The sequence below is a fragment of the Notamacropus eugenii genome, chromosome 3, assembly GCF_028372415.1.
Source record: "Notamacropus eugenii isolate mMacEug1 chromosome 3, mMacEug1.pri_v2, whole genome shotgun sequence".
NCBI classification, from domain to species: domain Eukaryota; kingdom Metazoa; phylum Chordata; class Mammalia; order Diprotodontia; family Macropodidae; genus Notamacropus; species Notamacropus eugenii.
The window spans coordinates 316,482,527-316,498,190 of record NC_092874.1 but is presented as its reverse complement, the minus strand read 5'-3'; the positions used below and the strand labels follow the sequence as shown (position 1 = coordinate 316,498,190).

The window sequence follows — 15,664 nt, the reverse complement described above, 5'->3', positions numbered from 1 at the left end:
TCTCTCTTCTTTTGGTCCCTTTCCCTTTTTGAAATCTCGAGGATTACCCTCTGGGGGCCTTTAAAATGTATTCTTTCTAGCATCATCATATTATGCATAGTCACTGGTGAGAGACAGATTGTCCTTTATAAGGAAACCTTAGCAGATCAGTTTTACTGGTGCCAATATGCGAAAATAAAGTAAAGTGAAAAAGGCCTGGAAAGGTAGTTGGAAATGAAGTGACAGAGGGCTTTAAATTCCAGTCACAGGGATTGGATTTTACATTTTACACTAGAAGCAGTGTATTGTTAGGTTTTTTTTTCCAGTAGTGTCTGACTTTGTGACCCCATTTGGAGTTTTCTTGGCAAAGACACTGGAGTGGGTTGCCAGTTCCTTCTCCAATTCATTTTATAGATGAGGAAGCTGAGGCAAACAGGGTTAAATGACTTGCCCAAGGTCAACACAACTAGTAAGTGTCTGAGGCCACATTTGAACTGGGGAAGATGAGTCTTGTCAGTGCCTGTCCCTCTATCCAGTATGCCTAGCCGCGCTAGGGAACCATTAAAGTTTTTTTTCCTGCTTTCTCCTGTAACATGTTTTTAAAGTTATGAAATCTATAGATATCCACAAATGTACATTTCCATTTACAAAGAAAAAATTTTTAAAAGAAGATATATATGTACATGTATTCATTCATATATAATAAATTTCAGTTTGACCGAGGCAATGCCCATTCAGTGATTAAGGCTAGTTAAGAAATGAGCCAAAGAATATCCCCTTTTACCTAATCAAAAAAAGAAAAAAAATCCATCTGGAAGAGGAAGACCCCCAACCAGGGTTTCTGACCAGAACAGAAATGATTACTATTTATGTTGGTTCTGAGCCACCAGGGTCCACATAATGACCACTAAGTGAGTCTTGGACTGGAACCTATCGTTGCCAATCAATGAGAGCCAGAGTGAAATGGGTTTAAGGCTGTTTCTTTAGAAATAAATGTAGCCTGTAAATCCCAAGATGTCTTGCTAGGTTTCTGGGATCAAAATTTACATTCCTTTGGGCAAAGTACCCTCAGGTAAGGTTATTATACCCTATGTGGATAGAAGGCAAGGAGGAAAGGAAAGGTGAAAGAAAAAGAAAGAAAAGGGGAAAGGGAAATTGTGAAGGAAGGATCTGGGTTGCCCCAATGGAAGTGGCCAGTTGAGGCCCCAGCAGGGCAGCTTATACTACTCATAGTGGTTGTTTGTTCTTTATTCTGGAAGAGTACCATAACATCAGAAAGATGATGCCATGACTTGCAGGATTTAGTGAGGAAGGGTTGTGCAAAGTCACCAGCCTATTTCTGCTCCTGAAACCTTCTGGGTCCAGTGGCAAGATATAGATCAGGACAACTGGAGATAGCCCCAGGTGCGGGGTGAGACGTTAGTCTTTCAAGCTGAGGTCCTTCCCTCACTTAAATCCAATTTACTTGCAAGGCATCACCTTCCTGATGTCATTGTCCTCTGAGAATAGAAGACAAACAACCGCAAATAAATTTAATACAATATTTCCCAATATCGCCTTGTTTATCTTTGTTTCCTTCTGAGCTTCCTTTCTCCCTGAACTGCCTTTTAAAAATGTTTCATTAATGCCCTTTTCTCTCTATCTTTTGGCATTATTAATCACTCAAAAAAAAGCCTTCTTTTATAACAAATAAGTATGATCAAGGAAAATAAATCCACACATTGGCCATGTCTGAAAAATGTAAGCTTTTTATCTCTAGTCCATCACCTCTGTTAAGGGAAGGGAAGTGTGTTTCATGATCAGGTGAGGTTGGTAATGATCAGAGTTCCTATGTCTTTCAAAGTTGTTCTTCTTTGCAATGTTATAGTTACTGTAAAAATCTCCTGGTTCTTCTCACTTCACTCTGTATCAGATTATATGAGTTAACCCATATTCTTTGCATAATTTCTTACGGTGCCTATAATATTCTGTTACATTCATATACCATGATTTGTTAAGCTAATCAGTGGGTATCCCCTTAGTTTCCAGTTCTTGGGTACAACAAAAAAAAAATGCTTTTCATGAATATTTTTGTATATATGGCTCTCCTTTTTTCATTGATCACTTTGGGATCTATGCCTATATTGTCAGGTTAAAGGTTATGCCCAGTTTAGTCATTTTGGGGTGTTTAGTTCCAAATTGCTTTCTAGAATGGCTGTAGAAATTCATAGTGTTGGGAGTAATGTGTCAGTTATCTGTCCTCTCACATCCTTTCTCACAGTTGCCATTTTTCCTTTTTTGTCAGTTTCATGGTTTTAAGTAGAGCTTTAGAGTTATTTTAATTTACGTCTCCTCTTATTAGTGATTTGGATGATTTTTTTCATATGTTGGTTGATAGCTTGTATGTCAGTCTTTTGAGAAGTGCATATTCACATTACTCTGACCATTTATCTCTTGGCCATATTTGAAAATTACGTGTCATTCTGCACTTCTGGCAGAGGTGGGAAGCATGTTGTGTATCATGTGACCTCTGGAGTCATGATTTGGTCGTTTCATTTTTAAAATTTAATTTTTTTAAATTGACAAAATTCACCTTCTCCCTGTCCACACTCATACTGAAAAATAAAGAAAAACAAAATCCTCACAATAGATATGCATAGTTAACCAAAATAGATTCCAACGTTAACCCTGTCCAAAGAAAAAGAAAGAAAAGGTCTTAATCTGTACTCTGAATCTTATCCACCTCAGGAAGTGGATAACCTGTTGCTTGTAAAATTGTGGTTTTTCATTTTTGATCAGTCCTCCTTGCTTTATAATGAAAAAGGTAGTGAGAGGGGAGCCCTGCCTAGCTAGGCTTCATCTCAGTTCCTGTCCCTACCCTCTTTACCTGCTCAGGGCCTAATCACAGGTTCTTATCTTTTCATTCTTTTTAAATCTCTCTTCCCTACCCACCCCTGTAGTTAGAATTTGTTTAGTTTTAGACTATTCCTTTCTTTAACCTACTCCTCTTTTCTTGTCTTTTCCCCTCCTGTTTCCCTGTTCAGAAAACGTATTTCTACATTCCATTTTGTGTCTTCTTCCTTCCTTTCACCATTCAGATGGTAGTGAAGTTCAAGTGCTGCCTGTCTCCCCTTCCCCTTCCTTCTTGTTGGTGCAGCCTCATACATGCACACTCAAATTATGCGAGGTACTTTTTCGACCCTTCTCTTTCCTCCTCTCTGTCCTTTCTTTTAAAATCATGGAAACCTAAAAACCTGTCCCAGGTTCTGCCTTATTAGCCTCCCTTCGTTACCGTTGGTGATTAGAGAGTTCTGTGGGGACACATCTCCCCGTATTAGAATGTAAACAGTTCATCTTTGTTTGATGAAGGGGAAGGAATTTGTGAAGCACCTTGGTAGTGGCACCTGTGTGTGCCAGATGACGGTGCTAAGTGCTTTCACAAATATTATCTCATTTAATCCTTTATGATTTATTGGCCATCCTTTATGATTGCTTGCTCATGTTTTCTCTTTTATGTTAGTCACAGAAACTTGCTGCAAAGATTCTTTCCCACTTAACTGTTTGCCTTGTAGATCTGACTTCTCTGATTTCACTTGTGCGCCATTTTTTTAGCTTCTTTTTTTGTTATTTCCCCAATTAGATTATGAGCTCCTTGAGAGCAGGGATTGCCTTTCTTTGTCTCACAGAGCTTAACACAGTACCCTAGGTGCCTAATTAATGTTTATTGACTGATGGATGCCAGGCCTCCTGTAGAGATAGAATCAATTAAGACTTGGTCTTTAATTGGCTGGTAATGAGAAAAGTCAAAGATGGCACCAGGATTATGAATCTGGGTGACTAGAATGATGGCTGACTTTCTATCCCATGTTTTTTAATGGTTAATCTGTACCATAATCTATACTATATGTGTATTTTGTGATGCCGTCTCTCGTATTATAGTGAAGTCCCAAATCTAAGAGGTGTAATAGATAGGGAGACCCAGTTCTGTTATATCACATATCTTGTGGCTTTAATAGGTGTTCCATAATGAGCTGGGGTCAAAAACATTTTATCCTCTATTGACCGGCCTTCCAATGAAGAGCCTCTCTGCATTTGGCCAAGCTGGGCCTCAAGTCATGGACAGTCAAGGCTGTACTTGACACCTTTCCAGCTTGGCAGAACCTGGCCAGGCTTATGGGTTACTAGTGTTTGCTTTTGAGAAACCAAGGTCAGTTTAGACATCATGATTGGGCATTAGTGTAGGACTTTAGTCCTATAAACACATAACAGCTGATCAGTAAACCCTTGTTTGATTAAAGTCCTCCAAGTACTGTTCTTTATATTTGGTGAGGCAGGCAAAATGAGGAGTGTGTGTGGTAGTATATGCACTCCTTGTTGTTCAGTGATCCAGTCCTGTCTGACGCTTCCGTGACCCCTTGGACCCCATACAGTCTGTGGATTTTCTTAGTAACGATACTGCAGTGGATTGCCATTTCCTTCACCTGTAGATTAAAGCAAGCAGGGTAAGTGACCTGCCCAGGGTCACACAACTAGTAAACTCAGTAAACTCAGTTCTTCCTGAATCCAGGCCCATTGCTGTGTCCAGTGGGCCACCTAACTGCCTCCCTTCTTTATCGTAGTGAATTGTTAAGATCTGTCTAATTGCTAAGGTCTAAAAGAAACGATAACTTGTAGATACCTACAGAATGATAGAAGTAGGAAGTGTATTGGAGTTAGATTAGCTCAACATCTGTACTTAGTGACAAAATGTACTGAGGACTTTGATCAAAGAGTTTGTTGATCGGCTGTTACATGTTTATAGGACTACAATCCTACTTCTAATGCCCAGTCATGATATTAAAGTGACTTTGGTTTCCCAAAAGCAAAACACGGATGCAATCAGGGTTAAAGGACCTGCCCAGGGTCACACAGCTAGTAAGTATCCTTGTAAATTTGACTCAGTTCCCTATGTATTTTTAAAATGAGACCTTTATCACAAACATTAGTTGCAAAAATTCTTTCCAAGTTTTCTGCTTCCCTCCTGAAGGACTATTTCATATCCCTTGAATAAAGTAAGTTCACTCTGTCCTTTTGGTGACCTCTCAAGGAATATAACATATGTGAGTTGGCCATGTATTAATGTTCCGGGAACTAGCCACTCCCGGAACACATAGATAATACTTGGAAGATCTGGCTAATCCTCCCAGTATATGATTAATTAACTTATATCTTGTGGCCCCCATATGATATTTCCTTGATGGACAAAACCTGTATTCCCATGGCCATGTGCCTGACCAGCTTGGAACAGTGTGCAGAGCCGTTGGCAAAAAGCCTTCTTTGTCTAGGTCCCTATTAAGTCCCCCCGCCTAGTGTAAGTCCTCAGAATCTCACCCATGGAGAGGACGCTCTGCCTGGGACCACTTGCTCCCAATTCAGACCCTGAAAGCTGTATCCCGGGATTCCCCAGCTGAGAAAATGCAGGTGTTGGTGCTTCCCTGAATTGGTGATGTTTTTCTATTTCCTCTTATATCTATATTAATATTGCTATAATTATATTAGTATTAGGCTATATTAATTATTTCTGCTGTAGCTCTAAACTGTTCATGCATTTGCCTTTTCTGTAAATCAGTAAAATACCCAGCTTCTTCTTCTCAAATGTGTCTTATTGTAGGTGCGAATCTGAACCATAAATTTCCTTAATCACACATAATTGGTGTCACGAACAGGATTTGCAGTACAATATGCCATTTTTGAAGAAGAATTTGACAAATAAAGTATTTGAACAAGATATTGTGGAGTGGGGAGATTTGCCCTACTCCTCGGTGGCAAAAGGACAGGACCCTGTGAAGACTGGGGTAGCAGACTTGAAGCTGCAGAGCCCTTACAGGTGACTGCTGGCCTACAAGAACCCTCACTTTCTCTGCTCTTGGTAAACTTCACTTCTCTGTTTCAGTTGCAAAAATGTATTTTATCTCTGTTTGACCTGTCTTCTGATTTGTAAAAGTAAAGATAATAATGGTTGTTGTTATGGGATCAAAATGATAAAATGATTATAAGATTCTTAACATAATGACTGGTGTATAATTGTTAACTTTGAAATGGTTTTAATTACTAAAGGTAATAAGATCAATAATTTATGGAAATGTAAATAATACCACCTGAAGTTATTGTTGTGTTAAAACTATATTTCTAAGATTGTATTTCTGAATTTCTCTTGGATTGTAAAAATTGAGTGGCCATTGTAATCCAGAATGGTGTTAGACAAAGCAATTTTTAATCTGAATGTTGTTGAAACTAAAAGATGTTGGGAAAATTGTGTAAAACCAGCTATGTTACTTTATGAGTCCTGCTAACCTTGCCTTATAATGTTTTGTAATGGCCATTTAGAAAACCAGGTATTTTCACCTTTGCCTGTTAAAGAAGTTATAGCTAAAACAATTTGGCTGTCATGTATAAAAGTTGTAAGATTGTTAGCTAAGTTATTTGGAGTTACTGTTTTAATGCTAAGCTTAAAATTGTTAATTGATTACTGTGTATGGAAAGAAAAGAACTTGTTTGGCTTATGTAGTTCCTAAACAATGAATATGACTTTCTCAGAAGTTGTAACAGATAGAAAGGATTTTTAACAATTGGCTTTTACATCAGGACAAGTTCTAAATTTGAGAAGGAAAATGTTAAATGGAATCCCTTGTGTATGTGAGTCCTGGTAGATCTTTATTACTTATTGCAACTCCATAAGAAAAAAAACGTAACTGTATCTGGCTCTCAACTGTGATTGGTGAAATTTGCTTTTTAAGGTAAAAGGCATTTGGGACCATACCTATTTTTGTTTTGAGTTTGAATTTGGGTGTAGTTGTTTGCATTAAACCAGTATCTGAGAGAAATGCCACGTTACTCAGAGGGAATGTGATCCTGTACTGTTAACAGGTGAAGTTTGTATTTGGAAAGGAAAGGCCAAGGAGACAATTCTAGCCTCAATCTAGGATGGGATCCCCCTGGCTCAGTTTCCCCATTGTGTTCCTTTAAAAAGGAATGTTTCCCACCTGACTATTCCTGAGTCTGGCTATGAAACAGATACTGCAGGATTGGAGAATTTCACTCTTATCTGAATTCAAACAGAATAAAGGATGTTTTATCCTGTCATATTTGGTATGTGACATGTCCCTGCTTTTTTCCTTCTATAGCAAATTTCTATGAACAGAGCAAGTAGTCAGTAAATGTGTGAGCCCTTTTGTGTAATCTTACTGGCAAATCAAATATTATTTCTTATCTAAAATTAGAACATGTGGAGAAATTTATGTAAACTGCTTAAGACCTATCTTAAGATGTTTCCACTGTTTAAAAGGATTTTAAAAGCCGTCGTGTTTTTCTGTGATCAGTCTCTTACTGTAACCAATGTGAGATTCCATTACAACACCTTTTTGACTAAAACATTTTGTAATATCTAGGAATTCTGCAATAACTAAGAATTTAGTTTGTAATACTTTGGGAATTCATATTATTTAAGGACATTTTTATAACAACTCAGCTTTAATGAACTTCAATTTTAAAGTTTAATTTTTGCTTCAAAGTAAAAAGAGTCATCGCTTTAAAAAAAATTTCAACTAATTTTCTTTATAAAAGTTTAGTGACTCAACATCAGGATAAAATTTAAACTGTTTTTTTTTTTAAAAAAGGAAAGGAAATGCTTTTAGAAGAATTTTTTTTTTTTAAAAATCTCTCATGTAAGGCCTACTGAATTTTCATTTTCAAGATAATGTATTGCTAAATTAATATGTAATGATCTACAAAGCAGAAAAGATTTTGGTATTTTGATCTGAATTTGTAGTCATCCCATGGCCTAAGCAAGAGTTAAAATTAGTGTTTGAACTTATCATATGTAAGCAACAACGACAACTTAATTTCTAAAGTTTCCCTTCCAGAGTGAATAATCAGAAAGAAATAAACAAGCCTGTGAAACAACGATGTACATCTACTCAGTTGTGAGGTTCAAGTTAGAAACCCCTTTTGTTTAAGGCAATACAGCCATACTAGTAAAGAGTAATAACTTGTGAGCTATCTTGTCTATGGTAGAAATATAAAGGAGAGTGAAGCAGTCTGAATAATGGGCTCAAGAGATTTTGAAAGATAAATAAAGGTTTGATTGAGAATACAGAAGGCAGATAAGGTTTGGGACAAACGGGGGTCATCCAAGCCTCTCCTGTCTCCAGATAGTTGCTCTGGATACCTTTGTACCAGTCTCAGATGGTTTAAGTATGTTGAGAGAGTGTGAGGAAGTATTTTCAGAAGACAGAAAAGTGTTGTAACTTGATTTGATAATCAGTAGCCCTACCAGATTTGAGATGGCCCTACCTAAAGGATACCAACCCGTATTTAACCCCTTCTGGTCATCTTTTGGCCTTTGTTTGCTTAATCTCCTTGCCAGTTTTGTCTCCTCCAGGTTTAGTTCCTTCCACTTGCAGATGACCGTTCTGGCTGTATATCACCCTCTGTCTGAGACCATTACACATCACTGTCTGGACCTGGATCATCATGTTCCTGACACTGACTGAAGAACCAACCCCCTGAATGGGACCTCTCAAGGCAGGGACAGCTCTACGTCCAATCTCAGCATGAAGCAGTTTCAGAATCTGAGACCTTCGTCCCTTACCCCAGAAAGATTTTGGGTCCCATCTGTTTAAGGGGGGAATGATGGGGTGCTTGGGTGCATGTACTTGGGCCCCAATTCTGGAATCACATTTCTCCCTAACCTCAAAATACTGCCATTATAGGCAGATACTATCCTGAAGTTCAGCTGTTTTAGGAGTAGGTGTACTAGGAGGAATAATTGACTCCAACTATGTTGGAGAAATTAAAATAATTTTGCAAAATTTGGATACTGAACCTTATCATACAACAGAAGGAGAGTTGCCCAACTAGTTATTATCCCTTGCCTGAATCCTGAATGGGCCAAAGTTCATACACCAGAATCTTCTGATGCCAGGAGGGGAGGATTTGGTACTACCAATATGACAATTGACTCAAAGGCAAGGGTTAAAAATAAACCTACAGACTGGCCTAAGGCCATGGAAATCATCCCTGAGGGAAAAAATAATACAGTGCTGGTTTGTTACTCAGGAGATGATACCTTATATGATGTTCCATTAATACATGTCTTTTTATGTGAATAAAGTGTTTTTTAGGGATATGGCTATTGCTGTACACCATCTCAGAAAATTTTGCCTGGACCCCAGGAGCACGACTGCATGCAGGTGGCTCTCAAATAACCTTACGGTGGAGAAATTCTACCACCCCGATAGGCGTTTTCAAGTGATGAAGGATCAGTTGAAGAATAGTAATTGTACCACCTGGGGCATTAACAACACGACCCAGTGTATTAATGTTACTAATAACATATCCTTCCCTGTATTACCAAATTGTGCCAGAATAAAAAGGGCCTGGTATGATACATTGCTTGGTGGGACAGGAACCGGTTTGGGTATAGTAAATTCTATAGATCTTGAGACCCTGGCCAGCAGACTGCACAGTGCTGGACAGGATGTAGCTCAAGCACTTACTGTTAATGCCAAATGGTTGCCCACAATGATCCTGCCCCATCAACGTACTTTAGAATACCAAGGCCAATTCCTACAGGTTTTTAATAACTCAACCTTAGCTTCAATAACTTTTAACACTAATGTTACAGCACTGTTTAACTGGACTCAATGTTCTTTACAGAATATGTATACTCTAATACAAAAAGAGAATGCACAGCGTTTATTGTTGAGTGGAGACCCTGATCTTTGGAAAACTCTATTCCCTTCCTACCATTATTGGAAATCTCAGCAGCAAACTCAAGCCAAGTACACCTCTATGTGGTGTACTGGGACTATGTATTACTATAATGTACAACATTGCACTACCATGTGTCAGTACCATGTAATTCCTTTTATATTGCATCATTACTTTGCTTTGCCACATTTATATGGAAACTACATCGATCAAGCTAATGTAACTCATACTTTAGAAGACTGGAATGGTGCGTGGGATGATGACCAGACAGATGGAGCCCTGTCTTCTCTCACACTCCTCTCTCTAGTCTACGTGACCTTACTCTATACCCTATGTCCAGTTTCTCTATGTTACATGGAGTATCTGTTCAATCTATCTGAAAAACTGTCGTCTCTAACAATCAAACTGACTTGTATTCTGTAGGGCAAGTAGCCCCGTTTGCTGGTTGTATACAACATGTGAGTTTTCTCCATTGGCAGGGTGATGATTTCTGCTTTTTCCCTGATAGTGGATGATGTTATTTTGTCTTGGGTACCCAAACTATTACCTCTACCCTACGTGTATTGATCTTTGGAACCTTTAGTCTCTATTTTAAATTCTTCTGTTGAATTCCAGCAACTATTAGAGAAAAACCAAAGAGCGCTCAATAAACATGGTATACAAACACTTGTAGTGGAGGCCTCACACTTAGTAACCTCTGATACTAATCATCATTGGTATGATTTTCTATTCAAATCCTCCACTGCGACGAAATACTTTAATGGCCTTGCTATTCCTATTTTGTTATTATTCCTATCATTACTGTTTTTGTTTTGTTGTAATTGTTATGTGTATACTCAGATGAAACGGATATATACTAATTTCACTCCCTTGATTCGGTCACCTTATGTCCTTCGTGACCTTAAGGCCAAATGAAGGAATATTTCATATCCCTTGAATAAAGTAAGTTCACTCTGTCCTTTTGGTGACCTCTCAAGGAACATAACATGCGCGAGTTGGCCATGCCTTAATGTTTTGGGAACTAGCCACTCCCGGAACACATAGATAATACTTGGAGGATCTGGCTAGTCCTCCCAGTATATGATTAATTGACTTATATCTTGTGGCCCCTGTATGGTATCTCCTTGATGGACAAAACCTGTATTCCCATGGCCATGTGCCTGACCAGCTTGGAACAGTGTGCGGAACCATTGGCAAAAAGCCTTCTGTCTAGGTCCCTATAAAGTCCCCCCGCCTAGTGTAAGTCCTCAGAATCTCACCCATGGAGAGGACACTCTGCCTGGGACTACTTGCTCCCAATTCAGACCCTGAAAGCTGTATCCCGGGATTCCCCAGCTGAGAAAATGCAGGTGTTGGTGCTTCCCTGAATTGGTGATGTTTTTCTATTTTCTCTTATATCTATATTAATATTGCTATAATTATATTAGTATTAGGCTATATTAATTATTTCTGCTGTAGCTCTAAACTGTTCATGCATTTGCCTTTTCTGTAAATCAGTAAAATACCCAGCTTCTTCTTCTCAAATGTGTCTTATTGTAGGTGCGAATCTGAACCATAAATTTCCTTAATCACACACCTCCTAATCGTGGTTGCATTGGATTTATTTGTGCAAAAACTTCAATTTAATGTAATCAAAATTACAGCTAGTAAGCATCAAGTGACTGAGGTCAAATTTGAACCTAGGTCCCTCTGACACTAGGACAGGTCATCTACTGCGTCACCTAGCTGCCCCTAACATGTATGCTATAATAAGTGAAGCCTGAGAAGTAAGATGATTAGATCTTGTACAATTAGTGTGTGTACTAAAATTGGAGTGATGTAAAGAAGATTGGTGTGGCCCCCTGCTCATGAATGACACACAAATATTCTTCAGTAGCAGCATGGCATAATTCATAGAGAAATCTGACTTTAAAATCAGAAAGGGTGAGGGTTCAGGTTTCTCCTGATACACTGGCACGGTGTCCCTGGGCAGGTCACTTATTTTCTAGCGCTCTGGGCAACTATCTAAGACTATATGTTGTTATACAGAGTGTGCCTACCTGCATTTGTAAAAGGAGTTTCCTCATGCGGAAGGTAGAGGAAAAATCACAGTTGTGGCCTTTTACCTCAGATCTCTTACATTACAGAAAAATAAAGTGAGGCCCTTAGGAGTAAAGTGACTTAAATCATACACACCCGATTTTGAACATCATTGCCCTGTGTGTTCTCTTTAAACTGCAATTGGAATTGTTCCTGTCTCGTACCCTTCCGTATTTCTCCTATCAAAGTGCTTCCCTTTTATCTCTTTAATTGGGATTCAGGTGGAGTAGCATTCTATTTTATGATATGTAGTGGAAAGAACATTGAATTTGGGAGCAGAAAATTCCTAAATAGCTGAATTCTTGCCTCTTACTTTAGACGTATGACCAGGGGCAGATCCCCTTACCCTTTCTGAATCTCTTCCTCATCTATTAAATGGAGATAATATTCCTAGGTTTACTTAGGGTTGTTTGTTAATAATATATTTAAAATATATTATAAACCTTATAGTGCTACATAAAAGTTTTCATATTATTGGTATTCTATGAGGAAATCCAGGAACTAAAAAAAGTTGTAGCCATGGTGTAGCAGATATCAGAAACCCTGGAGTTGGGATCCAAGAACCTGATTTTGAATGCTACTTCCTGCTACTTACTGGGTGAGGGTCACTAGTTTATCTGTAGTTCAGGGCCTGGATTAGTAGATCTCAAAAGACTCTTCCAGCTCTAAATGCTACCAGCTGAGAAAGGAGAAGGGGAGGGAATTCGCATGTATATGCCTTCTACTGTATGCCAGGCACTGTATTGTTGGAGTCTCCTAGCTAACATTTTATTAGGATTTTTGCATTGATATTCATTAATGAAACTGGCCTATAATTTTCTTTCTGTTTTTGCTCTTTTTTGCCTGTGATTCCAACTGATTTAATATTGGAATTAGTTGATCTTTAAATTTTTGATAGAATTCACTCATCAGTCTATCTAATCCTGATGAATTTGTTGGGTTTTTTTTTCTAGGAAGCTCATTTATGGCATGTTCAATTTCTTTTTCTAAAACAGGTTAATTTAGATATTATATTTCCTTTTCTGCTAATCTAGGCAGTTTATATTTTTGTAAATATTCTTCCATTTCACTTAAATTGTTAAATTTATTGGCATATAATTGGGCAAAATAACTTCTTATTTCTTTGATTTCATCTTCATTGGTGGTATATTCACCTTTTGCATTTTTAATATTAGTGATTTGGATTTCTTCTCTTTTTAAAATTACATTAACCAAAAGTTCATCTATTTTATTATTATTGAGTTTTTTCATAAAACCAACTCCTAGTTTATCTAAGTCAGTGGTTTTCTTACACCTAATTTTATTCATCTCACCTTAAAATTAAAGACTTCCAACTTGGGTGTTTAATTGGGGATTTTTAATTTGTTCTTTTTCTAGTGTAATTGCACACCCAATTCATGGGTCTGCTCTTTCTCTATTTTATTGATATGAGCATTTAAAGGTAAAAATGTTCCTCTGATGACGACTTTTGCTGCATCCCATGGATTTTGTCATTCTCTTTAATGAAAGTATTGTTTCTATGATTCGTTCGTTAACCCACTCATTCTTTTTTTAATATTGGTTTATTTTTTAGTTTTCAACATTCCCTTCCATAAGATTTTGAGTTCCAGATTTTCTCCCCCTCCCCAATATAGAGTGCAGGCTGGTATAGGTTCTACATATATATATTCATATTAAACATATTTTCACATTAGTCATGTTGTAAAAAAGAATTAGAATCAATGGAAGGAACCATGAGAAAGAAGAAACAGCAAAAGAGAGAGCGAATAGTCTGCTTCAATCTGCATTCACATAGTTCTTTTTCTGGGTATAGGTGGCATTGTCCATCATGAGTGTGTTGGGGTTGCCTTAGATCCTCGCATTGCTGAGAAGAGGTCTGTCACAGTTAGCCATCACACGGTGTTGCTGTCAGCGTATACAGCGTTCTTCGGGTTCTGCTCACTTAACTCAGCGTTAGTTCATGGAAGTCTTTCTATCACGCACTCATTCTTCAGTCTGTTTTGTTTCCAGTGAGTTTGTCATTTTCATTTCCATAATCTTCTTGAATATACTTTTTATTGTATTGTGATCTGAAAAGGATGCGTTTAATATCTTGGATTTTCTGCATTTAACTATAAAGTTTTTATGCCCTGCTATATGGTTGATTTTTGTAAAGGTACCAGGCCCCGCTGAGTAAAAGGTTTATTCCTTTCTGTTCTCGTTCACTTCTCTCCAGATATCTGTCCTACCAGTTTATCTAAGATTCTGTTCATGTCCTTGACATCTGTAAAGGCAAGCACCCCAGCTTACCCAGGATGACCTGCTAGCACAGGTTCTTGGGTCTGCTTTTCTGAAAGGAAAGCAGCTTTAAAGGGGTCATCAGTCACTTTAATTAAACATAGATATCATTCGTTTAGTTCAGGGGGAAAGTCAGCACCCTGAGCTTCAGAGAAAATACAAACAGAAAATATCGTGGAGACCAACAGAAGGGCTTCGGTGTGACCATTCCATCCATGTATAGTTACCAGAGAGAGGTGTTCAAAGCTGGGGGGGTGGGGGAGCGTCTCAGAGTCTGGACTGGCCACATCATGGGAACAACCTTCCAAAGAGGGAGCCCTGAAGCAAAGTGCTAACCTCTGACTGCGTGTGGAGTCAGAGGGCATCTCCACCCTGGCACCAAAGTGCCTTATTACCAAAAGGTGTGGAAGCCTTCCAGCGAGCAAAGCTTCCCCTAAGCCAGCTTCCTTCATGGGCTCCGCCTGAGGCCCTTTCATGGGGGGGAAGATCTTCAACTCCCATGAACATTACCATGTCTTAGTTATTCTTTGGTTAGATCTGTCTAATTCTGAGAGTTCAGTCCCCTACTGTGACAGCATTACTGCCCGTTTCCACCTGTAATTTGAGTTCCTCACATGCGGTAACATCAATCAGCACTAAAGGACCACAGGTTTGTTTAGGCATTCTCTAAATCATTGGGCATCCAATGAGATTCCAGCGTTTCGTTACCCGTTAATGGGCGTTGCAATGAATATTTTCATATATATATAGGACTTCTGTCTCTTTTTTGGATTAAGGTCTGTATCTGTCAATGGAATCACTTGACAAAAAGTATGAATAGTTTAGTGACTCCTCATAATTGCAAACTATGAACAATTTATAGTGAATCAGCAGTATATTAGTATGTTGGTCTTCCTATAGCATTATTTCTGTATTTTGTAATTTTTCCAAGTTTGCTGGACGTGTGGTAAAGCCTCAGGGTTATTTTAATTTGTTTGCTTCTTATTAATGACATGTTAATAAAATGGTCTCACTTTGCAGTGCTCAGAAGGCAGTGGTAATACTTAATCATAGGAAAGGGGATCAAGAAGCAATTTATTATTGATAAATAACTAATTGAACTTAAGTCCTGATACCTAGATTGTTCTTGATTTTAAAAATTTATTTAAATTCCAGTCAACCTTCCTTTTGGGGATATGGGACTGTGGATGTGGAACATTGCCTATGTTGTCAAACTTAGTTTTGTTGAATTGTCTCTTTTTTTGTTTGTTTGTTTATGAGGGGTAGAAGGGGGATAGAGGTATGTTTGGAAATATGACAAACTATATTAATGAAAATTTTTAACAGGAAAAATAATTTTTTTGAGCAATAAAAATAATATTCAAAGTTTGTTATCAAACAAACATGCTCTTTGTTTTTCCTCCCCCTTTTAATTTTAGGGTGTTCCTCGATTATTGGCAAATGGACTTGGGACCCTTTCAACAGCTAAAGTAACAAGCCATTCCAGTGATACTAAGCCAGAAGAACCCACAAAGCCTATTGGTCGTTATCCTGTTCCCTATAAAAAGGACCTACCTTTTGATATAGTGGAGCTCATGGAAGAGGTAGAAAAAAAGGTAAG

General features: G+C 38.1%; 1 protein-coding gene across 1 annotated transcript in view; it reads left to right on the top strand.

The window, feature by feature from the left end:
* The window catches only part of LOC140496675 (uncharacterized), a 41,067-nt gene that overhangs the window by 3,422 nt on the left and 21,981 nt on the right, over window positions 1-15,664 (top strand). Inside the window, exon 2 of the mRNA XM_072596742.1 lies at window positions 15,483-15,659. Coding sequence (XP_072452843.1) covers window positions 15,483-15,659 — 177 coding nt within the window. The remainder of the gene's footprint in view (window positions 1-15,482; window positions 15,660-15,664) is intronic.